General features: G+C 42.5%; 1 protein-coding gene across 4 annotated transcripts in view; it reads left to right on the forward strand.

Moving 5' to 3' along the window:
• SLC2A9 (solute carrier family 2 member 9) overlaps nucleotides 1-26,594 on the forward strand; it is a 201,470-nt gene that overhangs the window by 163,031 nt on the left and 11,845 nt on the right. For all 4 annotated transcript variants that reach the window (XR_004539921.1, XM_033949181.1, XM_033949198.1 and 1 more), the window contains exon 12: nucleotides 24,972-25,099. Coding sequence is in view for 3 of the 4 variants with exons in the window: in XM_033949181.1 (XP_033805072.1) it covers nucleotides 24,972-25,099 (128 nt within the window). In the remaining variant the exon portion in view is untranslated. The remainder of the gene's footprint in view (nucleotides 1-24,971; nucleotides 25,100-26,594) is intronic.

Raw genomic sequence — 26,594 nt, forward strand, 5'->3', positions numbered from 1 at the left:
GTGAAGAGTCATTACAGTGTTATAGTCAGAGAGTACGAAAGTACCGTGATGGAAGAAAACAGGCATCTTGGTCATTAAAAACAGAAAGAAAATACTGGAATGTAAAAACACTCCACAAACGTCTTACTTAAGACATGCCCCATAATTTGTCCATACCTGAGGCTGATGTTTGGCAGGATTAATCAGTTTATATCCCTCTATCTTGTGTTATAAATATGTCACATACCCTACTTTTGCTGCCTTTTCACTCAGTGGGTCACATATGTATTTTTTGTCCTGGATCTAAAATACTGATAAATATAAAAATCCAGGAAATTTCCCATTTGACATTTAGATCTTTGTCAAACCAGTTATACTGGTCAGCTACCTTTTTTGTGCTAATCTGGGGTTTGGAAGAGAGCTGGAGGGGGGAATTAACAGTCTGAATTTTGAAGCTAGTGCCTTTAACCAAGGATGTCATTTTATAAAATCTGTTTTTTCTCACATAAATGGTGGCCTTACACACATGGGGGATAATTGGTAATTTTATAAAGAAATTTTCAGGTCAATATGACAGTGGGTGCATATAAAATGCCATGTTATTCACTTTCCTCCCCTTTTACTAAGCCACGATAGAGTTTCTACCACAGCCCGGACCGCTAAATACTCCGATACTCATAGAATTCCTGTGAGTGTTAGAGCATTTAGCGCTCCAGCTTAGTAAAAAAGGGCTTTTATATTTATGGAGATTTCTCTAATAAATTTACAAGCAATGAATGAATAAACATTCAACTTATTTAGAAAATGAGATGCAAAATAAAGTAATAAACCTTAAGATAGAAAATAAATGCTCAGAAAAATTACTTCTCTATAGTCCCCAATACAGAGGGAATTTAGCAATCCATGAGAGATTAAAAAATAAAAGGAGGGGGGAACTTTAACATAAACTTTTCAGCACTTCCAACATATCACCTTCATAAGAGAGTCTCATGTTCATATGAAACATAATCATTCTAACTGGGCAGTAATCTTTCTATCAAGGAAAAGTTTTAACTGCTTAGATTCATAAAATATATAACACTGGTCAACAAAAAAAAAGTTTTTCTTTGCTAATGAGAACTTAAGAAGTGTTCTTAGTTAATTTAATGATGTTGATTTCAGATCTGTAATTGAAATTCATCTAGCACTTCAGGTTTCTGAGATGCACGCTACTGATTTTTTTAATAGTTTGCCATATCAGCACAATATTGTGAGTATGAACTGTGTCCCACTAAACTTGTGTTAAGGAGTTTACTCTGAAAACAACACGAAGACAATAAGGAGTAATGTTACAGCATATATACTCACACAAAAGTGATGTTAGCATGTTCAGAAATGTTTGAGACACTTGCTTTTACACTTGTACTGTACATTTGTCTCTTTGCAAGAACCAATAATAGTCTCCTATCATACTGGGATTGAACTTTCCCTGATATCTGCTTTCCTTCACATTGATATCTTGATGAAACCTTTCCCCATGCTCATCGCTGACATCACCAAGATTGGGTGGGAAGAAGTCGAGATGAGAATGTAAGAAGTGCATTTTAAGTGACAATCTGGAACCCATTAGCTGATATGCTGTCAGCATGTTTGACACAAGCTCAGCATAATTCTCTGATTTGTGATTACGAAGAAAATTCTGAACAGCCAGCATGAATGCTTCCCATGCTATTGATTCAGCTGGGTTCAGCTTCTGTTTGAACTCATCATCTAGGATCAATTCACAGATTTCAGGTCTAACAAAAACACCTTCTTTGATTTTGGCTTCACTTTTCTCAAAACCAAACGTACTTCTTAGGTGCTGAAATGCATCACCATTTCTGTCCATCACCTTGACAAAATTTTTCAGCAAGCGCAGTTTTATGGAAAGTGCTGGAACATAGATTTTCTCATGATGTCCTAATGGCAGGTGCTTCACATTGTATCTGCCAGGTATGGATTCATCTCAGTTTGGCCATTGATTCTGCCTGTAGTGGTTAACATCATCATGACTGTTCCAAAGATACAAGAAACACATGTATTTGATGTACCCCAGTTGCAGACCCGGAAGGAGTAACACAACTTTGAGATCATCACAGAGGTTCCACTGGTGATCTGCATAGCGTGTGAGTTTTAAAAGTGTCTTCATCGATTCGTATGTTTCCTTCAACCCAACTGCATGAGCAACAGGAACAGATGGCTTCTGGTTTCCATTGTGTAAAGGACTGCTTTAAGGCTTCCTTTGCTTGAATAAATTAATAGTCTCCATTCGTCAGAAACATGTTCCTATCCAAGTTCATTAATATCAGTACAGAAACAAATGTTTCCTTCCATTTGGTAAAAGGAAGCCAGGATGGTATGACAATCACGGAAAAAAGATATTTTGGTGTCCTACCTTAAAAGATTCCATTGCTTCAGCCTTGAAGTGACAAGTCTCTAACCATATCATTAAGATCTTCTTGAGTTAGCAGGTGAGGTGGTTTTTCATCCACTTCAGTTTCCTACAACTCCTCCAAAGCTGCAGAAGCACATTCTTCATCTGAACTTCTGGCATATTGTGCTGCAGATGTGGAAGGAGGAATTGGAACTGGATTCTCCGCGTCACCAGCGGAGCCAGAGGCCGGACTCCCCCTTAAGAGGAGGGGAGCCGCGGCGCGAAAGCAGCACAAGCCGCGTGGAGGCTTGTTGGAGAGAGGAGCCGGGAGACAGGGAAGGTAGAGGCGGCGGCGAGGGCGGGCAGCGGCGAGAGTAAGCTCCGCCCACCCGCACCGCGTCACCAGCGGAGCCAGAGGCCGGACTCCCCCTTAAGAGGAGGGGAGCCGCGGCGCGAAAGCAGCACAAGCCGCGTGGAGGCTTGTTGGAGAGAGGAGCCGGGAGACAGGGAAGGTAGAGGCGGCGGCGAGGGCGGGCAGCGGCGAGAGTAAGCTCCGCCCACCCGCACCGCATCACCAGCGGAGCCAGAGGCCGGACTCCCCCTTAAGAGGAGGGGAGCCGCGGCGCGAAAGCAGCACAAGCCGCGTGGAGGCTTGTTGGAGAGAGGAGCCGGGAGACAGGGAAGGTAGAGGCGGCGGCGAGGGCGGGCAGCGGCGAGAGTAAGCTCCGCCCACCCGCACCGCGTCACCAGCGGAGCCAGAGGCCGGACTCCCCCTTAAGAGGAGGGGAGCCAACGGCGCCCAGCCGTTCGGCGCGCGGCGAAGGCGAGCGGAAAAGGCGCTCGCCTTAGCGAGAGCGCCTTTGCGAAGGGCCTCAAGAAGGGCAGGCCAGGTCACTACAACCAAGGACTCCAAGAAAGGAAGAAAGCAAGGTAAGGAAGTAACACATACACGCATACACACAAGTAAAAGGGAAGCAAACACAGAAAAGAAGGAAGGAGTAGGCCCAGGAAGGACCACACATCAAAGGAACGACAGGCAAGGAAGGCACTGAAGAACGGTAGCAAGGGCAAAAGACAGGTTAGAAGCAGGCTAAGAAGGTAGCACACACACATACACAGAGACAGCAGTAACAAGCTCAACAGGACAAGAAAAGGAGGACTCAGGAGAGAACACGAGCTAAAGGAAAAGGCAGCCACAGAGGGTAAGCAAGGGGCAAATAGCACAAGCGCATAAGTAAAAGGAAGCGAAAGACGAAGAAGGTAAGGAAGAGCCAGGCACAGGAGTGAAAACACTAGCAAAGAGCAACAGGACTCCTAGAGAGCGGACAAATATGGAAGCGGAAGGAACCCGAAGGATGAGCTTCCCAGTGTACTGCACGGACTGCCACATGTATGACTACCTCCCCTCCGGGCAGCAGTCATATGTGTGTGGACGATGCCAGGAACTGGTAAGCTTGAAGAGCGAAGTCAGTCGACTGAAGCTCAGGATCCAGGAGCTGGAGGGACTCTACATCTCCGAAGCCCCCCTCCAGACAGCCGAAGACCCCATGCAAGATGAGTGCAACGAGGAACAAGTCAGGGAGCTCGAGAGGTTCATTGATGATGCCTACAGGAGAGTGGAAGAACAGGAGCACGGAAATGAGGAAGACACACAGAGCAGAGGACAAGGAACATCTGACACCAAGGTAGAGGATACCCGCGGAGGAACCTTGCTGGAAGAAACAAAGAACACCAAGGACACAGACCTGCGGCCGACACGGAGGCTGAAAGAAGGGAAATCTGCAATCCTGGTGGGAGACTCAATCCTGAGGCACGTTGACAGTCACATAGCAGGAGGGAGAGAGGATCGGCTAGTGACCTGTCTCCCAGGAGCGAGAACAAAGGACATCGTTGACAAGATTGAGAGAATCTTGGAAGGAGCAGAGACGGAAGAGACAGCAGTGATAGTCCACGTCGGGACGAACGATGTCACCAGGAGGGACTACAGCAAGAATGCACTGACTGAACAATTCAAAATCTTAGGAAGGAAACTGAAGATGAGGACCCAGAGGATAGCCTTCTCAGAGATCCTGCCAGTACCGAGGGCAGAAACGAAGAGGCAGACGGAGCTACAATCAATTAACGCATGGATGAGAAAATGGTGTGAGGAAGAGGGATTTCTCTTCGTGAGGAACTGGACAACGTTCTGGGGAAAGAACAAGCTTTTCAAGAAGGATGGTCTACACCTGAGCAAGGCGGGAACCAGACAACTAGCAAATAACGTCAGAAGTGCGATAGAGCAAGCTTTAAACTAAGAAGAGGGGGAAAGCCGACAGTCGACCTGGTATCGACGGTTCGGGAAACAGTACCCAATGAGGGTACTGAGGGGAAAGATTTTGGGGATGACACAAGTGGCAAGCAACAGACTATGAACAAACAAGGGAGTCAGATGAAGCGAGAGGGGGCCAGGATGAACATACTGGAAGGGGAAGTCAAAACGGGATTGGATGTTGAGAGAGAACAAGAGGAGGACAATAGGAACATGCCACAAGGGGAAGGCAATAGGAATCTACCACAAAGAAAGGCCAAAAGAGACAATACTCAGGAGTTGGCAGGCCAGGAAGGGGACAAAATGAAGAATGAAATGCAAGATGAAATAGAAAGGAAGAGAAAATGCCAGGACTTGAACTGCATGTATACAAATGCAAGGAGCCTAAAGAACAAAATGGGGGAACTAGAGGTCATGGCCAATAATGAGAAACTAGACATCATAGGGATCACGGAAACATGGTGGAACGAGGAAAACAAATGGGACATAGTACTGCCAGGATACAAACTCTACCGAAAAGACAGGACTTACCAGAAGGGGGGAGGAATAGCACTATACATAAGGGATACAATTCACTCAACCACTGTGGACACAGCAGAGACAAATGCCCAACTGGAGGCATTGTGGATCAAAGTACCAGGAAGCAACGGAGCCGAGATAAAGATGGGACTGTTCTACCGTCCACCTGGGCAAACTGAAGCTGAAGATACAGAAATGGTAGCCGAGCTGAGAAGGGAATGCAAGAACCCAAACACCATAGTTATGGGAGATTTCAACTATCCTGGGATAGACTGGTGTCTCGGAAACTCAAAATGTGCAAGGGAAACGGAGTTCCTGGAAGCAGTACAGGACTGCTTCATGGAACAACTAGTCGAGGCACCAACGAGAGGATCAGCGACTCTGGATCTGATCCTCAATGGGCTGAAAGGCCCCGCGAAGGATGTGGAGATCATAGGACCACTAGGAACCAGTGACCACAACATGATTCAGTTCAAAGTGCAAGTAGGACTACCTATGGGAAAGAGAACCAAGGCAACAACATTTAACTTCAAGAAAGGGAACTATGATGCCATGAGACAAATGGTGAGAAAAAAGCTCAGAAACAGCTCCAAGGAAACGCGGACTGTGGAGCAAGCCTGGTCCCTATTCAAGGACACAGTAAACAAGGCACAAAACCTATATATACCAAGATTTAGGAAAGGTTCCAAGAAAAATCAGACAAAGGACCCTGCATGGATAACCAGTGAAGTAAAGAAAGTGATAGGAGACAAGAAAAAATCATTTCGGAAGTGGAAAAAGGACAAAACTGAAGGAAACTGGAGAGAGCACAGGAAGCAACAAAAAGAATGTCACCGAGTAGTCAGGAAAGCCAAGAAAGAGTATGAGGAGAGACTAGCCAAGGAAGCAAAAAATTTCAAACCATTTTTCCGGTATGTGAAAGGGAAACAGCCAGCGAGGGAGGAGGTGGGGCCCCTGGACGAGGGTGACCGGAAGGGAGTGGTGAAAGAGGAAAAAGAGGTGGCTGGTAGGCTAAACAAGTTCTTCTCGTCGGTCTTTACAATAGAGGACACATCCAGTGTGCCAGAACCGGAAAAAATCTTCAGGGGAGATCAGGAGGGGAAACTATCATGCATGGAGGTAAGCCTCGAAGACGTTCTCAGGCAGATAGATAGATTAAGAACGGACAAAGCTCCGGGCCCAGACGGGATCCACCCGAGAATACTAAAAGAGCTTAGAGACGAAACAGCAGAATTACTGCAGCATATTTGCAACCTGTCCTTGAGAACAGGGGTAATCCCGGAGGACTGGAGGATAGCGAATGTTACACCGATCTTCAAAAAAGGATCGAGAGGCGACCCGGGAAACTACAGACCGGTGAGTTTAACCTCTGTTCCGGGGAAGATGGTCGAATCAATGATCAGGGAAGGTATCAACGAGCATATAGAAAAAAATAATCTGATGAGATCGAGTCAGCATGGTTTCTGTAAAGGCCGATCATGCCAGACAAATCTACTGCATTTCTTTGAGGGGATAAGTAAGCAATTGGACCAAGGTGACCCAGTAGACATTATATATCTGGATTTCCAAAAAGCCTTTGACAAGGTGCCCCATGAACGCTTACTGAAGAAGCTGTGGAGTCACGGGGTGGAAGGAAACGTGTACAGATGGATCAAAAATTGGCTGGCGGACAGGAAACAGAGGGTAGGAGTAAAGGGGCACTACTCTGACTGGATAGGGGTCACAAGTGGTGTTCCGCAGGGGTCAGTGCTGGGACCGTTGCTGTTCAATATATTTATTAATGATCTAGAAACGGGGACAAAGTGCGAAGTTATCAAATTCGCGGATGACACAAAACTCTCCAGCAGGGCCGGAACTGTTGAAGAATGCAAAGAACTGCAGAGCGACCTGAACAAAATGAGTGAGTGGGCAAAAAAATGGCAGATGAGCTTCAATGTGGAGAAATGTAAGGTCTTGCACATAGGGAAGGGGAACTACATGTACAGCTATACGATGGGAGGGAGGGTACTCGGGGAAGGAAGTCAAGAAAAAGATCTGGGGGTATTGGTGGATAACACAATGAAGCAGGCGGCACAATGTGCAGCGGCCTCAAAAAAAGCGAACAGAATGCTGGGCATTATCAAAAAAGGTATCACTACCAGAACAAAAGAAGTTATCCTGCCACTGTATCGAGCAATGGTGCGCCCACATCTGGAATACTGCGTCCAATACTGGTCACCATACCTCAAGAAGGACATGGCAATACTCGAGAGGGTCCAGAGGAGGGCAACGAGGATGATAAAGGGTATGGAGAACCTTTCATATGCCGAACGGTTAGACAGGCTGGGGCTCTTTACCCTGGAGAAGCGGAGACTGAGAGGGGACATGATAGAAACTTATAAAATCATGAAAGGCATAGAGAAGGTGGAGAGGGACAGATTCTTTAGACTAGCAGGGACAACTAAAACAAGAGGTCATTCAGAAAAACTGAGAGGAGACAGATTCATAACGAATGCAAGGAAGTTCTTCTTCACTCAGAGGGTGGTGGACACCTGGAACGCGCTTCCCGGAGAGGTGATAGGACAGAATACAATTCTGGGGTTCAAAAAGGGACTGGATGACTTCCTGGAAGCGAAAGGGATAACAGGGTACAAATAGAGATTTACCTTACAGGACATTGAGTGAACAGGGTAGGGGTATTTTAAGTTAGGTAGGGAACACTTTCAGGTCATGGACCTGGGGGGCCGCCGCGGGAGCGGACTGCCGGGCACGATGGACCCCTGGTCTGACCCGGCAGAGGCAACGCTTATGTTCTTATGTTCTTATGAGTAATGGGTTTAATGGTTGACAGGCAATCAGAATACACAATTTTTTTATTTATTCCTCTTTGTGAATCCAGCAGTTTTTGTCATGCAAAATTAATAGTCTGAGTGATGATGATTTGTTGGTTCACGCCATAGCATGGGTACAGTGAAAGGCATCTTCTTCCATTTCCCATTCAGCCACTTTGTTAATCTAGAATAGCAGTCAGTATAGCACAGTGTTTTTCAACCTTTTTATACCTATGGACCGGCAGAAATAAAAGAATTATTCTGTGGACTGGCATCGGTCCGTGGACCGGCGGTTGAAGAACACGGGACTAAGTCGTGGGCCAGACCCCCACCCAACTCTACCCAATCTCCACCCCAGACCCCGCCCCCATAATAGTACTAATTGCACCTTGCACGACCCGTGCCTCATCTGGAAACCTTCCCTCTGACGTTGCAACGTCAGAGAGAAGGCTTCCGGTTCAGGCGCAGGATGCCCATAGGAGCCACTGCCTGTGGCTTTGTGCACTGAATCAGTTAGGAAGAGGAAGCTGGCTCGAAGATAATGCCGCATCGATCGCACTGTGGACCGGCGGTTGAAGAACACTGTTTTGGGCCTGATGCATGTGCTGGCCCTGTGGACCGGCAGGAAATTTCTGTGGACCGGCACTGGTCCATGGACCGGTGGTTGAAGAACACTGGTATAGCACACATGAGGTGCTCACGCTTTATCGGTTGCCAACTTTACAGCCAAAATAATGCTTGTATGCACTTTGAAGTCTGCTGGACAGATTCTTTCCCTGATCTTGTGCAGTAAATTGTCCACAGACATAACAGAAATTATCAGGTTGGTTAACACAATCTCGTCTGTTCACAGTAGTTATAATATCTTAGACAAAAACAAACAAAATATAAAACTTCACAGGTAGAAAAAGCAGCACAATCACTTTTTAGTATAAATTTTCAAATTATTGGCAAATGTGATCGATGAGCAGGCCTAAAAAGCAATATTGTGTTACAGAACAGTAAAATACCAACGCTTCACAATATTGTTATTGACGAAAATGATATAAATACAAACTGACACATAACTTAAAAACAGGAGATGATAGACAAAAACTGTTTTCAGACTTAGAGTCAGCATGTGCCATTGTTAAGGTACAGGAGACAGAACTCCAGTAGCAAAATGCTTGTTGACCAGTGTAATGTATAATTAAACATTTAAAAGGAAATCTTAAGAAAAATTCACCATCAATTTGAATATTGCTCCCCAGTATAGAAAATTGAATAAATAAATTAGCAAGCAACCATTTCAACAAATTACCATGGCAGCAATTTCCACCACCTTTTTAGGAGGTGGTAAGGGCTCCTGCATTAGCCATGTACTAAGCATTTAGCGCACAGTAATGTAGAATGCCCACTCTCCAGCCCTAACATACCCCCTTCAAAAAAAATTTATAAAAAAATAATCACAGAGGGGTCCTTTTACTAAAGATTAGCGCGCGCTAAAAGCTAAGGTTAGTGTGCTTTAGAAAAAGGACCCCACAGTTAGCACACACACATGAGTATGTCCTGTATTAGGCTATTTTTGCTGCATCGAGTGCACATTTGTGCGGTGACGGGTTAAAAGCGCGTGAGGACAAAGGCGCGCTGACAACCGAGCGCAGACAACTGAGCGTAGGACTTAATCGCGCCAAAGAAAAACTGTATTTTAAAGGGCTCTGACAGGGAGTGGGGGGAACCCCCCCACTCTACTCCCCCACTCTACTTAATAGGGATCGCACTGCCTCACGCTGCCATGTTGGGGGTGTGTGGGGGGTGTAACCCCCCACATTATTCTAAAAACTTAACTTTTTCCCTAAAAACAGGGAAAAAGTTAAGTTTCTAGTATAATGAAGGGGGTTACAACCCCCCAACTCCCCCATAACGCCAGCGTGATCTCTATTAAGTAAAGTGGGGGGGGGTTCCCCACCAACACCCCTCGTCGGAGCCCTTTAAAATACAGTTTTTCTTTGGCGTGATTAAGTGCTGTGCTCAGTTGGTTGTCGGCGCGCCTTTGTCCTCGCGCGCTTTAGACTATGAACCCATTGATGCTTAGCGCAGCTTAATAAAATGACCTCTAAAATTGTTATTTGTGCATGTTGTCATGATGTGCAAACGTTTTTATTTACACTTCTAGAGGCTTCTAAAATGACCTCCCAAGTATTGCAAGCTACCTAGACTGTTTGAAGGGTTTATAACAACAAAGTTGTTAAGAGATATATTTGATTAATTTATTTTAGACTAGAGTGATGTGAAATACCATCCTTTTGGTAATAAGAAAGCTCCAAAAATGTCTCAAGTCTGAAAAAAAATGTTCTCCATTGGATTTCAACAAAAAATGAATTATTCAAGAATTATAGCAAATTATGGTTGTCGCATAGTCTACTTCTGATGAATCTGTAAGTGCTAAAAATCCCTAGAAGCTTTGTTGGAATTATTGCTTTTTTTCTGGTGTAATTAGATCCCTGTGGATCAGAGAATAAAACATGTTGGTGTGTAGAACTAAAAGAAGTCAGTATGCTTATTCTTAGCACTAACACATAGGACAGTTCTTATTGTGAAAAAAGGACATTTTCAAAGCTGTGGATTTTGCTGTGCCAGTAGATGCACTGAGAAATGAGACTGATTAGCAGACACACTTCTGAAATAAACAAGAATGTTTATTTCAATTGATAATTTATGGAAGATTTGTGACTTCCAGCATGCATAAGCATTGAAATGTAATAGTCGTATTACAAAGCAATTTTCTTCATTTACTATACATCATTCTCATTGTATGTAAAAGTCAAGGTTTTTAAAAATTTTACCTAGCCTCATTGTGTACCCCAGGCTTACCAAGCCTGTTCTGGGGATCACACAGCAAACCAAGTTTCCAGGGAACCTAGAATTAATATGCATGAGATCAGTTTGCAAACAACGGAGACCTAGTGCAGGTAAATTGGATCTTGCTCATATTTATTGTCGGTATTCCTAAAACCTGACTGGCTATGAGGTCCCCAGGACAGGTTTGGGAAGCCATGATATATTGGATTGGATTCATTATTTTTATATACTGCCATTGACATGAGTAGTAAAATATTAGATTTCAGCAAATATTAGATTTCAGCAAAGCCTTTGACACGGTTCCTAATAGAAGGATCTTGAACATACTTGACGGGCTAAAGTTAGGACCCAAAGTGGTGAACTAGATTAGAAACTGGTTGATGGACAGACGCCAGAGGGTGGTGGTTAATGGAATTCGCTCGGAGGGAAATATGAGTAGTGGGTGCTGGGGCCAATCCTGTTCAATATGTTTGTGAGTGACATTGCCGAAGGGTTAGAAGGAAATGTTTACCTTTTTGTGGATAATACCAAGATTTGTAACAAAGTAGACACCGAGGAGGGAGTAGAAAACATGAAAAAGGATCTGCAAAAGTTAGAGGAATGGTCTAATATCTGGCAACTAAAATTCAATAATGAGTCAAAATGTTATGTGATCATGGCACAAAGGTACCCCCCTCTTCAAACCCAGCATGCACCCAAAAAGAGAGAAAAAAAAGCATCAGACTAATGTAGCAGTATAGAACCAAAAGGTACAAATATTTTAAATATTTTCACTGGCAAAAAATCTCCCTCACAGAACAGCTCAGATTTAGAAAAGGGCAAAGTCACCCGGAGGCACGTTCAAGGACTTAGCTGACAAAAGATGACTTGAGCTCCAACACTGTCATGTCTTCTCCAATCTTCCCAACAAGCAACCTTGTTTCACCAATGTTTGGCTCATCAGGGGAACAAACAATACAGCCTTCACAGCGTTAGACTCATTATATGAACATATTATATGTTGTACGTCCTCGTATAATTTGTTAACTAAAGTTCAATGCAAAGAAGTGCAGAATAATGCATTTGGGGATTAGAAATCGGAAGGAGCCATACATGCTGAGAGGTGAGAGGCTGATATGCACAGATATGGAGAGGGACTTTGAGGTGATAGTGTCTGAAGATCTAAAGGTGAAGAAACAGTGTGACAAGGTACTTGGAGAATTGTGTTCAATTTTGGAGACTCTATCTGGCGAAAGACATAAAAAGGCTTGAAGCGGTCCAGAGGAAAGCAACGAAAATGGTAGGAGGTTTGTGCCAGAAGACATATGAGGAGAGACTGGAAGCCCTGAATACGTATATCCTAGAGGAGGGGTAGTTCAATTCTGGTCCTCGAGAGCCAGAGCCAGGTCAGGTTTTCAGGATATCCGCAATAAATAAGCTTGAGATAGATTTGCATCTCAAGGAGGCAGTGCATGTAAATCCATCTCATACATATTCATTGTGGATATCCTGAAAACCTGACCTGGCTCCGGCTCTCAAGGACCGGAATTGCCTACCCTTGCCCTAGAGGAAAGGAGGGGCAGGGGAGATATAATTCAGATGTTCAAATACTTGAAAGATATTAACGAAGAACAAAATCTATTATCCCAGGACAAGCAGGCAGCATATTCTTAACGTATGGGTGACGTCACCGACGGAGCCCCGGTACGGACACTTTTAACTAGAAAGTTCTAGTTGACTGCACCGCGCATGCGCGGGTGCCTTCTCGCTCGACGGAGGAGAGTGTGGTCCCCAGTTTCTTCGTTTCCGCGGAGCGAAGAAGACGCATGTGCTTTCAACGGCTGTTGAAATTTTCTACTTTGCTTTCCCGCTCGCGTAATTTTCTTCCTTTTTTGCTTTTTTCCCTTCGGGTTTCTTTTTCGTCTAAAAAAAAAAAAAAATTCTTTAATTTGTCTTTTCCTTTATTTTTCTGGCCAGCCCCGGCGGGGCCTGTTGCCAACATACAGGCCTCCGGGTTTGATTTTGCGGAGGCCGTGTTTCCATTCATGCCCCCTCAGCCAGGTTTTAAGAAGTGCCAGCGGTGTGCACGCCCGATCTCTCTCACTGACCCGCACAATTGGTGCTTACAGTGCCTGGGTCCAGAGCATCGGGCTGACACCTGCACCCGCTGTGCTACTCTTAAAAAACGTACGTTAAAGAATAGGCAGATCCAGCAGAACATCCTTTTTGGCACCGGATCTGCCATGGAGTCGGCCACACCATCGACGGCGCCGCTAAAGTCGGCACCGACTACCTCCACACCGCCTGATCCTTCCTCGGGGTCGATGGCGTCAGGTAAGCCGGCTAAGAAGCCTTCCACTTCCGGTGAGTGCCTCGTCATCTGCCTCCTCATCGCCGGGGCGTAGAGCAGCACCTATGGTACCGAAAAAGAAAAATGCGGTACCGGTGCCTCCTCTGGACGACCGCATTGCGGCCTTACTCCAAACTCAATTACAGGAGCAGCTACAGCAACAACTACAGCACCTGTTGCCAACAATATTGGCCCCGCTCCTTCCGGTACCGGACCGGCCCGAGCCTCGCACCATACCACCGGAGTCGACTCCATCGGTACCATTAAACACGTCCATGCCGGAGCTTGCGGCGGAACCCATCAACCCTCTCGTGCAACTACACTCTGATGCCAATCCTCTCCGACATCGGGACCGTCGCCAAGCCGACCGAGACCGGCACCGCTCCTCTTCCCCCGGTACCTTCTCCATGCGTTCTGGCAAATCTCTCTCTAAGACTCGCCACGCAGAACCACCTACACCACCGTCCCGTCCTATACACACCGACGTGAGGGACCCGGACCTCTGGGAAGAATCCCAACCCGGTACCGACGATGAGGCTTCTTCAACCGACGAGGAGCCCTCCACAATCGATACCGGTTCCAAGCCTGAACAATCCTCGTTCACCAAATTTCTTCGGGAAATGTCAGCGGCTCTCTCTATCCCATTAGAATCTGACTCTAAGAAGTCACAGGCTTTCTTAGATGCCCTAGACTTCGAGCAACCCCCCAAAGAATTCCTAAAGTTACCCGTCCACGACATCTTACGGGAAACTTTCTACAAGAATTGGGAGAACCCTCTCTCGGTACCGGGGGCCCCTAGAAAACTGGATAGTCTCTACAGGGTCATCCCTATCCCGGGGTTTGACAAACCCCAAATACCCCATGAATCTCTTCTTGTCAAATCCACCTTGAAGAAAACCCAGGGATCCAGTATTTATGCTTCTACCCCTCCTGGCAGAGAGGGCAAAACGATGGATAAATTTGGCAAGCGCCTTTATCAAAATTCAATGTTTGCAAACAGAGCCAATAATTACACCTTTCACTTCTCCTTCTACATGAAGTATCTGGTTCAACAACTCTCTTCATTACAAAAGTATCTTCCTGAACGTAAGGTCCCGCTTTTCCAACAACACATTTCCAGTCTGCTCCAACTCCGCAAATTCATGGTGCACTCTATTTATGATTCTTTCGAGCTCACCTCTCAAGCTTCGGCCATGGCGGTTGCCATGAGACGTCTGGCCTGGCTGAGAGTTTCCGACCTCGACGTTAACCACCAAGACCGCCTGGCTAACGCACCTTGTCTTGGTGATGAACTTTTCGGAGAGTCCCTAGACTCCACCACCCAGAAACTCTCTGCTCACGAGACCAGGTGGGATACTCTCTCCAAACCGAAGAAGAAGACTCCGCCTGCTCGCCCCTATAGACAGCAGTCTTCATACCAACGCAGATTCTAAGCCAGACCTCTTCATCCTCCTCCGCAACAACCTCGCCGACCTCGTCAGCAACAGCAAACTCAGGCTCGCTCCCAATCTCATCAACCTGCCAAGCCTCTCCCTCAGTCAAAACCTTGTCAGCCCTTTTGACTCCTTTCTCTAGGGCATAGCCAGTCTCTCACCAGCGTTACCTCTTCCTCAACCTATCGGAGGACGCCTGCAACTTTTTCTCAGCTGTTGGGAGGTCATCACGTCAGACCAGTGGGTCTTTACCATCATTCGCCACGGCTACTCTCTCAACTTCCAGACTCTTCCACCAGACAATCCTCCCATAGAGTCTGCTTCTCACTCCTCTCAAACCCTCCTCCTTCTCAAGGAGGTTCAATCCCTCCTTCTTCTCAATGCCATCGAAGAAGTCCCCCAAGACCAAAGGGGTCAGGGATTCTACTCCCGCTACTTCCTGGTACCCAAGAAGACAGGAGACCTACGTCCCATCCTCGATCTCAGGGACCTCAACAAGTGTCTGGTCAAGGAAAAGTTCAGAATGCTCTCCCTTGCCACGCTTTACCCTCTTCTCTCTCAACACGACTGGCTATGTTCCCTAGATCTCAAGGAGGCCTACACTCACATTACAAGAGATCAAAGCTGAATACAGGAAGATCATTACAATGTGAATAAGAAGTAGGATATTACAATGAATAGGATACAGGAAATTACAATGTGCATGAGATATTGGGGGATGTTTATAGTAAGATAGAGAATATTACAAAGTGAACAGGTACAGGAGATGTTTACAATATATGTTCACAGAGTCTCCTCAAAATGTATAAAAATATACATAAACTTCTGGGATACCATTAAGAGTATGCATCAGTATAGAGCAGGGCCACATTTTGGATTTGCAGGTACTGTACTTGGAGGGCCTCAGAAAAAATAGTTAATGTCTTATTAAAGAAACTAGTGTTTAAGCCCGTTACATTAACGGGTGCTAGAATATATGCCTGTCTGTTTTTCTTTATTTATGACTCTCTCCCTGCTCCTGTCTCTTTCTTCCTTTCTTTCTGTCTCTCTCCCTCCTGCTATTTTTCTCTCTCTCTCCCTGGCACCCTTTGTCTGTCTGTCTGTCTCTCTGGTCCCCTGTCTGTCTTTATTTCTGTCTGTCTCTCTCCCTGGCCTCCTTTGTCTGTCTGTATTTCTTTCTGTCTCTCCCCCCCCCCCCCCACACACACTTTCCTTTGCAGAAGCAGCAGCGGTATTTCCCTTCCCCTCCAGGTCCCTGTGTAGTAGCAGCATTTCCCCCCCCCAACTCCCTTCTCCCCCCCTCCACTTTCCTTTGCAGAAGCAGCAGCAGTATTTCCCTTCCCCTCCAGGTCCCTGTGAAGCAATTCCCTTCTCTTACCGTGAGCTGTCCTGTTCCGTTCGGCCCCTCCCTTCTCTTAATGCGATCTGGCCTGCTCCGTTCGGCCCCTCCCCCTTCCTTTCCCACGGGCTGGCCTGCTGCGGCCGAAGGTTTTTGTTTTAAGTTTTAAAAGTGCCGGCGGTGGCTCCTCTCACGCTGCTGATCCGCCTGTAAAGAGCAGCCTGCGATGGTGGCCGGCTTTAGCGAACCTCGCAGGCCGCTCTCCAGCCTCGGTAGCACGTTCCCTCTGACGCACGGGATCGTGTCAGAGGGAATGTGCTACTGAGTTGGAGAGCGGCCTGCGAGGTTCGCTAAAGTTGGCCACCATCTCAGGCTGCTCTTTACAAGAGGATCAGCAGCAGCAGCGGCGGCGGCGGCGAGTGAGGGCCGAGGTGTGTTCCCTGCCGAGGATATGGGCAGGGAGAGAGCTTGCCTGGCTTCCAGGGTGAGTGAGGGCGGGAGGAGGGAAGTGGCCAGAATGTTCCCTGCTGCTGGGTTGGCTGCCACGGATCACACACCACAGCGGCAGGGAACACGAAATCTTAAGTGCGCATGTGCGCTTAGGGTTTTATTATATAGGATGACAATTTTGCAAGAGGTAAAACTCTTTATAGTTTATAAATCTTTCCTTTTGGCTGAGTCTTAATAATAATATTATAATTTATAACTAAAGAGACACATGATCATGAAACTGTTTTATTTTAATTTTGTGATTATGAGAAACATACCGAGGGCCTCAAAATAGTTCCTGGAGGGCCGCATGTGGCCCCCAGGCCGCACATTTGAGACCACTGGTATAGAGGAATGTTTTAGTTCTAATTTAAAATGATCTAAGGATATTTGCAATCTTAAAGATGTAGGGAGATAACAGCATTTGCTTTCAAGTTTCAAGTTTATTATTTTTCTTGATTAATCGCTTAAACAAATTCAAAGCAATGTACATATTAAAAAAATAGTCAATAAGAAACAAACAGTACAAACTATAAATAATTACGTTGGGTAATACATATTTACATTACATAGGGTAAGAAGGGTTTTGAAATACATTTGTTAAATAAAAGCAAAACAAAGGGAAAACACAATAGGGAAGACATTTAAGCACTAAGGTATAAACTATTAAAATTACTGACTTTAAGAAATTATTAAATTAAGTATTAAAAGCATCGTTAAAAAGAAATGTTTTTAAATTACTTTTAAATTTTACCAAATCTTGCTCATTTCGTAAATAAGTTGGAAGAGCGTTCCAGGTCTGTGGTGCGGTTACTGAAAATATAAACTGCCGTCTGGTGTTTATAAATTTCAGTGATGGAACAGTCAGTAAATTCTGTTCAATAGATCTTAAGGTTCTGGTTGGGTGATATGGTATTAATAATTTATATATGAATGCAGGAGTCTTATACAGTAGAGACTTGAAAGTAAGCAAACAAAGTTTGTATGTTATTCAATGGATAACAGGAAGCCAATGTGCGTTTTTTAAGAGAGGCATAACATGGTTGAGTTTTCTGGATTTGGTAATGAGTTTTATGGAAACATTTTGGATAATTTGTAAACATTTGAGTTCAGTTAATGATATACCTTTAAAAAGAGCATTACAGTAGTCTAGTTTTGGATATCACTAAAGAGTGAATGATCTTGGACATAGAAATTTTGAAATAGACCTAATCCTACGTAATCTGTAGAAAGTAGTTTTAACGGTATTACTAATGTGATCGTGGAAATTCAGTTTGGAATCAAAAATTACCCCTAAAATTTTTGTATTATTAACTATTTGTAATGGAACATTTTTTATGGTGAGAGGAGCAATGAGTGTGGAATTTTCTTTCCATGGAAAGAGCATCACGTTTCTTTTTTTGATATTAAGAGCCAATTTATTTGTATTTAGCCATTGATGAACCTGGTCAAGTTTCTCGCTGATCTCTTGAATGTCAGATATTTTATTAGTGTCTATTGGATGCAGGAGTTGAATATCATCTGCATATGTGAAAACTTGAAAACCTACAGATTGACATAAGGTAATTAAAGGAGCAAGAAAAATATTAAATAATAATGGAGAGAGAATAGACCCTTGAGGAACCCCGAAAGTAGTTGATGTAAATTTAGATTTTGAGTCTTTAAAGAGGACAGAGGAAGAACGATCTGTTAAATAAGATATAAACCATGAAAGAATATGATCAGTGATCCCAATAGATTGAAGTCTGTCTATAAGAAGTTGGTGGTCAATCGTGTCAAAAGCCGCAGAGAGATCAAGTGAGATTAGTAAAGTCGTTTGATGATGGTCAAGGAAATATTGAATGGAAGTAGTCATACCTATCAATGCTAGTTCAGTACTGTGGTGTTCTCTAAAACCCGTTTGGTTGGGATGAAGAACATTGTTTTTTTCCACAAAATCAGAGATTTTATTAAAGATAGTGCCAATGAATATTTATTTATTCAATTTTCTATACCATTCTCCCAGGGGAGCTCAGAATGTTTTATATACTGTGTATTTGCATTTTCAAAAGGCATTTATCAAAGTTACCTCATGAAAGATTTCTGAGGAATTAGTCATGGGATAGGAGGTAATGTCCTATTATGGATTAAGAACTGGTTGAAAGACAGAAAACAGAGAGTGGGATTAAATGGTCAATATCCTCAGTGGAGAAGGGTAAATAATGAAGTTCAATATTATGTATATACAGGCAGAAAAGGTCACTTTTATTCCAGTATAATACACCCTTCCTTTTCTTTTTCTATTGTTTTTTCACTCGAATTCCAACATATACCATGATAATCATTCATGCAAGGAGGAAAAAAGCCTCATATTACATTACATTACATTACATTAGGGGTTTCTATTCCGCCTGTGCCTTGCGGTTCTAGGCGGATTACAATATAGAAATATCTGGGATATTCCAGTAGAGTTACATTTCAGGATAAGAGTAAGTTACAGGAACAGTAATGAGATATGATACTACAATTTCACAGAAGATAATACTTGTTACAGAAGATAATACATATAACGGAAGATAATGCATTTAACAGAGGTAATACATGTTAACTCGATCGGTTGAATCGGGTGTAGTGTAGCAGAATTACAGTACATTCTAGATCGCAGATAAAAAGATAATATAGGTGGGTATTTCCGAAGTCGTTGATTGGGAGGTCATTGGGTGGCGGTTAGAGTGATGGGAGATATTTTTTGAACAGTAATGTTTTTATTTCTTTGCGGAACTCTTTTATGTCTGTTGTTTTGGTCAGTAATTTTGAGATGTCAGAGTCTATTTTAGCTGCCTGTGTCCCCAGGAGGTTGTCGTAAAGTTTCTTACGACGAGTACCGTTGAGTGGTGGGTAGGTGAAAAGGTTCTGTGTTCTCCTTCTTCTTGGTGGGAGGTAGTGGTGAAAACGGTTATTTAGGTAACTGGGTGCCGTGCCGTGGGTTACTTTGAAAATGAGACAGTAGAGTTTGAATTGTGTTCTTGCTTTTATTATATCCCTGTCCAAAGACAGAACAAATCTTGCTTTAGGACTAGAAAGGGTAAGAACCTCAGAGGCTTCAAAACAAACCCCTCCTTGCTTGTAAATTACTTTAAATTACTCTAAATTTATGTTATCTTTCTTCTATGTTTATATATCAAATTGTGAATATCATCAGAATGATATGCATGGAGGGTCTGATAATCTGAAAGTGAAGAAACAGTGCAACAAAGGTAGTGGCTGTAGTCAGAAGGATGCTGGGCTGTATAGAGACAAGAAATAAACAAACTAGGTTGGCATGTTCGGAGGTAAATGGTTTCTCTAAAGTACCTCAGCCCCACCACTCCACCGCTATGTTTGTTCAAAAAAGCGGGAGGTTTACGTAGTAACTCATCATAGGTACTGGTTACCACGTACACCTCCCACTTTTTTGAAACAAACATAGCGGTGGAGTGGTGGGGCTGAGGTACTTTAGAGAAACCATTTACCTCCGAACATGCCAACCTAGTTTGTTTATTTCTTGTTACTATTGGAGTGGGTTGGTGTTAGAACTAATAACAAACACACTGGTATCGGATTAGGGCTGTATAGAGAGGCATAACCAGGAGAAGAAAGGAGGTGATGAGGCCCCTGTAAAGTTTGTTGATGAGGCTCCATTTGGAGTATTGTGTTCAGTTTGGAGACCACATATAGCAGGTTCTCAAACCCAATTGATTGGGGCATGAGGTGAATGAGGCAGGAAAGTCAGTTGGTTACAAGACTAGTAGGGTGAAGAGAAGAGACCAATAGTGACAGAGATTGATAACAGGTTATAGAGAAAGGTCATACTCTTGCTGACCCATCAGGGCAAAGAAGTAGAAGTGACCAGGAAATACAGTAAGGAGACAAAGGATTCAAGCTCAGTTGAGGAAAAGAGGCAGTCTTTACAGGAGAAAAGACCACTAGCCGTAAAGCTTATACAGGTAAAAAAGAGTGACTGCAGCATGCACAAAACTTCATTACATACAATATATTGCTAACACATCATAGTAGGAAATGATTGTAGCACTAGAGTTCTAGAAAGTGAGAATAACCTTAATATACCTAAGAGCCATGTCATAAAACTAATATAAAACTAGTATACTTAAGACATTCAACATCTGATTGCCCATGATACCTGGGATCCTACGTTTCAGTTGTCAGTTAGCTCCAGTTTGGATTGTCTGTGCTCTTGGCTTAGTGATAAGTTTTTCCTAAATTACCAAAAATGTACAGTTATTTGATTTTCCTCTCAGGATACCACACCACCTTTTCAGCCATCTCTGGATGGGGTCCCTTTGCCCTTGATGAGCTTGATTCATTCCTTGGAAGTGATGTTTGACTGGCACCTGAGTTTTTCAAAATATGTTTCCTCCATGATCACCTGTATGTTTTTATCTCATAGGAAAATTCAGTCACTTCATCCATTCCTGGATAGCAGGGCTCAAAAAATGCTTATTCATGCCTTGATCTCTAATAAACTAGACTACTGCAACTCTGTGCTGGTTGGCCTCCCATTTTACCAGATATGTGGAGGGGCATAATAAGAAAAAAAAAAAATCTAAGTCTGTTTTGGGCCTAGGGCGCTAGTCACCCAAAGTCAGCAGTGTCTAAAGTTCGTTCTCGAAAAATAGGTCCAAAATATTGTTTTTTCAAAAAATCGTCTACTTATACATCCAGACGTTTGATCATCTAGACTGCCAAGTTGTCTATCTTTATACCACATTCTCATCCAAAAAATTGTCCAAGTCCCAAACGCCCAGAACAAGACCTTATGGATGTACAAAATATAGGAAGTCCGCGAAACGCTGGCCGCATCAGCTTTGGCTTTCCCCTAGCGGCACAAAGTAATAATTTAAAAGGAAACAAGAGAAAGAGCAGAGTCTTGACAAAAGAAACAAGATAAATGATGTTACTTTTTGTTGTTGTGGGTGATTCCTAACATTGTTATAGTGAAGATAAGAAATAATAATCAAAAATACACAAGAAAAATTAAAAATAAATTAAAATTAAAAAATAAAAAATTAATATAATAAAGGTTTTTTTTTTGCCGATGACTGCATTGAGGAGCAGAATTGATACAATATGCTAAAACTGTGTACTTTGGAGGATTTACTGTGTGTAGGGCTCCAGTTTCTGAGGCTTTTTTCCACTATATCTACATGAGTGAGATGGTAAATTATTGTGTCTGATGTTACAAATTAAGGGACCTCTCAACTTAGGAGTGAGATTTAATATTATTTGGTTCTATATTATTTGGACCACTTGGTCAGATAACATCTTTTTTATTCACACCTCATAACTATTTTTAAAAGTTTGGTTCAGAGAAACTTTCCTTGTACGATCAAGACAATCATTTTTATACTCACATCTATAATGCATCATACCAGAGATCTTAATTGTTTTCTCCTGCAGGGAATCTATCATATTAGACCAATGTTTTCATAACCTTATCCTGGAGGAACACCTGACCAGGCTGTTTTCAGAGTAATGAATATAAATAAGATATATTTACATAAAGTACATTGGAGATCTGGTGTACTGCTCTCTCTCATACATTTTCATTGTGGCTCTTATGAAAGCCAGATTGATTAGGTGTAGCACTGGGAATACTTTTTGCTTGACCATTTTTTTTTTTTGTATCCTGTTGCAGTTACTACAATCTATGATTTGTCATGTGTAACTAGATGAGAGTTGCTTTTATTCTATATTGGTTGGATTTAGTTGGGCAACAGGTGGAGGGTGATTGGTGGGTGTGACTATATATCTAATGTGAGCCTAGGGGTGAGTCTAGGCTGAGTTCATGATGTGGCTGTGGAGACTCTCTCCTAGAGGTAATTTATACTTTAATGAAAGTGAATGAATGTCTTGGATTAATCAATTAGCAAAAAAAGCTAAGATTGAGGATCAAAGAGGTCACAGGAAAGAAGAGAGTTTCATATGCACTTGAAAATACAGCATTAAGAGAAATAGTCAAAATTTCAATACTATTTGAAAAGTGCAGGAGCACTTTTACAAGAAAGAGAGGATTTCAATGCAGTTAGGCACAGAGTAAGTTACCAAAAGAGACAAGATGTGTATATTAGATCCATTGAAAGCCCTACTGGAACAGAATGAATGAATGGGGTTATATAAACCTTGAAAGGTTACTGCTCCACTGAGCTGGAGGAGGGATTTTGGCAGGGAGTGAGTTGATCACAGGAATGTGTAAAGCCGGATTGGGTGAAAATCCTGTCAACTAGTGAATCAAAAAAGACAAGATGTATATATTAGATCCATTGAAGAGGAATGTGAAGTACACCCTCTACAGACTTTCTGATAGCCAGACTGCATATCATGCAGTTGCTTCCTGGTTTAAGAGGGCCTGATGGGTCTATGGTTCATCAACACATGTCCCATGGTCAGTTGGCATCAGATGTTGTCTCTCAGACCACAATAGAAATGTGTATTTGTTTGAAACAACATATCCTATGCCATTTCATGTTGCTGGCAAATGTAAACAAGCAGAAAAAATCTGAAATTTTATGGGGTTAATTTGTGTCCTGTTAAATTTGCATGCTTTACTGAAGGAGAATGCTCTCTTTCAAAAGAGCATGCACTATTTACAAAGGTCCTGATTCTACCATGTTTCCCTGAAAATAAGACAGTGTCATATTAATTTGGGGTCTAAAAAAAATGCATTAGGGCTTATTTGGGGGGAATATCTTATTTTTTTTCATGTACAACAATCATCTCTCCTTTCCTCTCCTCCACCCCAATTCTTCCTCTTTCCTTTCTCCCATCTCCCTGCAGCAGAAACCCACCAACTCTCTTACCCATCCCCTTGTGCAGTATCTTTCTATCCCTCCCTCCCATCCTCCTATGCTGCACATGGGGGGGGGGGGGGAGAAAGTCATAGCATACATAAAATCTATTTCTTAACCACATTACCTTTGAGTTCTATGCAGTTTACAAAAGGTTAACTAAAAAGTATCATAAATAATGAATAAGAATCACGAATAAATAATGAATAAGAATCCCGAAAATTAGAACCCCCAAATTAAGAACCCCCAAATTTTGAGAACAAATAAGTGTTCAGTAGTTTTCTAAATTGAGAATAAGAAACTGAAGAGAGTAGCAAGGATTTAAAGTGCTGCTGCCGGCGAATCGGGCAGCACTAGTGTCAGAGATGGAGTCAGGGAGTGTCGGGGACATTCAGGAGGGGCTTTGGGGTTCGGTCTTAACTAGGGCTTATTTTCGGGATAGGTCTTATTTTCGGGGAAACACGGTTTTCCTCTTGTTTTCCAATCCTCCCTATGTCTAGTAAGATTAGGCCGGTTGTCTTGTCTTGTTGGTAACCTGGAGTTAGTTTTCCTTTTTTAAAAATGTTTTATTTAACTGTACAATGCTTTGAATTTTATGATTTGCGTTTAATCAAATAAACTATGATCTATGAAATTAAACTATATCACACCCAAAACATTCAACCTGACTAGTGCGACACTAAGCACGATTCTACAAAATATGTGTATCTTTTATAGAATTGCGTTAAAGGCTCCTTTTACTAAGCTGTGATAGCGATTTTAGCGCGTGCTACATTTGCCACGTGCGCTAGACACTAACGCCACCATTGAGCTGGCGTTAGTTCTAGCCGCGTAGCGCGGGGTTAGGGCACGCTATTGTTCTGCACGAGCTAAAAACGCTATCGCAGCTTAGTAAAAGGAGCCCTAGGTGCTGATGTGGAATGTATGGCTTTTATAGAATCTAGGCCAAAATGCCACCAAAGTGGAGGAACGAAGAAACCGCTGTGAAAACCTCAAAGGAAGTGAAAGGGTTGTAAATAGGTCTTCCAAGAAAAATCACATAGTCACAAAGTCATCAAAGTACATATTTATTGATAAGTCATTGAGACTCGATACAGAGCTGTGTCTCGGCAAGAACGCCTGCTTCAGGAGTTTGCTGATATGAAGCCTAAAAATTAACTAAATGCTTTCTTATGTGATGAGATTGTTAATAACAATAGCGCCTTATAACGGGAAAATCTTATAGATGAGCCCTCTTGCATTTCTAGGCATTTTATGGTGACATTTTTATTAACAATTCCATCTCATGAGAGGATTTATTTAATTTTTAGCCTTCATATCTGCAGACTTCTGAAACAGGCATTATCACAGAAGCATGGCTCCGTGTTGAGACTCTGTGATTTATCAATAAATATCTTCTTTGCAATTATAACTGAAAACCAGCTGAAATTTTATCCGTATATCTTTAAGCAGAATATCAGCACAGATAATATGCATTTTAAATCTGAGTACTGGAAATGTTGGTGCAATTTTTTTTGTCATATAACAAGTTATATTGCCAAAACTTATCCATGGAACATGCCAACAAATTTAAACAAAAACACAGTACACAACGATAGCCACATTCGTGTTTTTGAACATTGACTTGCTATAATAAACAAAGTATTTTATATTATCTTTAAGGAAATTGATATTATTAAATTTTCAACTTTTTTCATGGGATTTTTAGGTGGAATTCCATTTGTCCTAACTGGAGAGCTCTTCCAACAGTCTCATCGATCGGCAGCATTCATGATAGCTGGTACTGTCAACTGGTTCAGCAATTTTGTCGTTGGACTTGTCTTCCCTTTTATTCAGGTGCACACCCCATGAGAGTATATACATTACCATTATGTCATTTTTTTTTTGTCAGTGTGAGACATGGCTAAGCAGTCAATTCTTCTAGAACTCAGTCACAATGGACAGTTTAACTGGTTGTTGTGGCCAGTGAAAATTCCACTGAGATCACTTTAAGCACATGTGTCAAACACAAGGTCCATGGGCCAAATCCAGCCCACCTAGCCATTTTATGTGGCCACAGTGACTGATCCTAAACCATATTCAAGGCATATCTAACAATATTCTCATATAATGATAAAGATAAAAATTGAAACATTTACCACAAGTTTTTCACAGCTTTACAAAAAAACAATAATTCATTTTAAGAATCTCATCTAAAGATTTAAAACAGGCAAATTTTACAGCGTTTACAAAAGCACTAAGCCAATTAAAAATCTAAACAGGTAAATTTTCACAGCTTTATGAAAAGAAAATAATCCATGTAAAGTTCTCTTGTTAAAAGGAGACATAAACTGGAAATAAGCTTGCTTAAGAGCACATTCCAAATGAAACATTTTTACAGAGGGAACACAAAAACTTCTCTCTTGTTGTGAATGTAAGGAAATGTTTTGGAAAATACATGGGTAACTTTTCTAACATATACTGTACTTTGGAATCATGTCATGAAAGACCTTGAAAGCCATCACTAACAACTTGACAATTTGGTAGCCAGTGCACAGTAGTCAAAGCTAGAGAGACGTGATCAAAAGGACCAAGATTTTTTAAGAGCCTCACAGCAGTGTTTTGTACATGCTGCAGATGATATAACTCTTTATCTTGTAACTCTACAAGCCATCCAGTACAATAATCTTTATGCAGTAATACAAATATGTGTAGTAATTGGGCAAAATCAGACTTAGAAAGGTATGCGTGAAGCCTTTACAACTGGCATAAATAACAAAAAGAAGTAGACACCAGTTGCGATAGAGGATTAGCTAAAGTTTCAAGTTTATTTAAATTTGATATACTGCCTATCACGAGTGTCTAAGTCAGGGGTGTCCAATGTTGGTCCTCGAGGGCCGCAATCCAGTCAGGTTTTCAGGATTTCCCCAATGAATATGCATGAGATCTATGTGCATGCACTGCTTTCAATGCATATTCATTGGGGAAATCCTGAAAACCAGACTGGATTGCGGCCCTCGAGGACCGACATTGGACATCCCTGGTCTAAGTGGTTTACAAGTAAGTTAAAAACATTTAATAAAATATACAATAAAATATATAGAGAGAGACAGAGAGACGGAAAATAGAGGAAAATGACACACAAGGAAGGGGGGGAGGGAATACATTGTAATTGTTAAAAAAAAAAAAAAAAGTAAGACCAGCATCCAATACAATATCCAAACTATGAACTTGGTCTTTGGCTACCAGAGTAATTCCATACCAATTAGGGGATGGATGAGTAAATTGACAAATATATCTATGCCACCACAATAATTCTGTTTTAGAAGAATTTAACTGCCATTTGTTAAAG

This window comes from Geotrypetes seraphini, chromosome 1 (assembly GCF_902459505.1).
Source record: "Geotrypetes seraphini chromosome 1, aGeoSer1.1, whole genome shotgun sequence".
NCBI classification, from domain to species: Eukaryota; Metazoa; Chordata; class Amphibia; order Gymnophiona; family Dermophiidae; genus Geotrypetes; species Geotrypetes seraphini.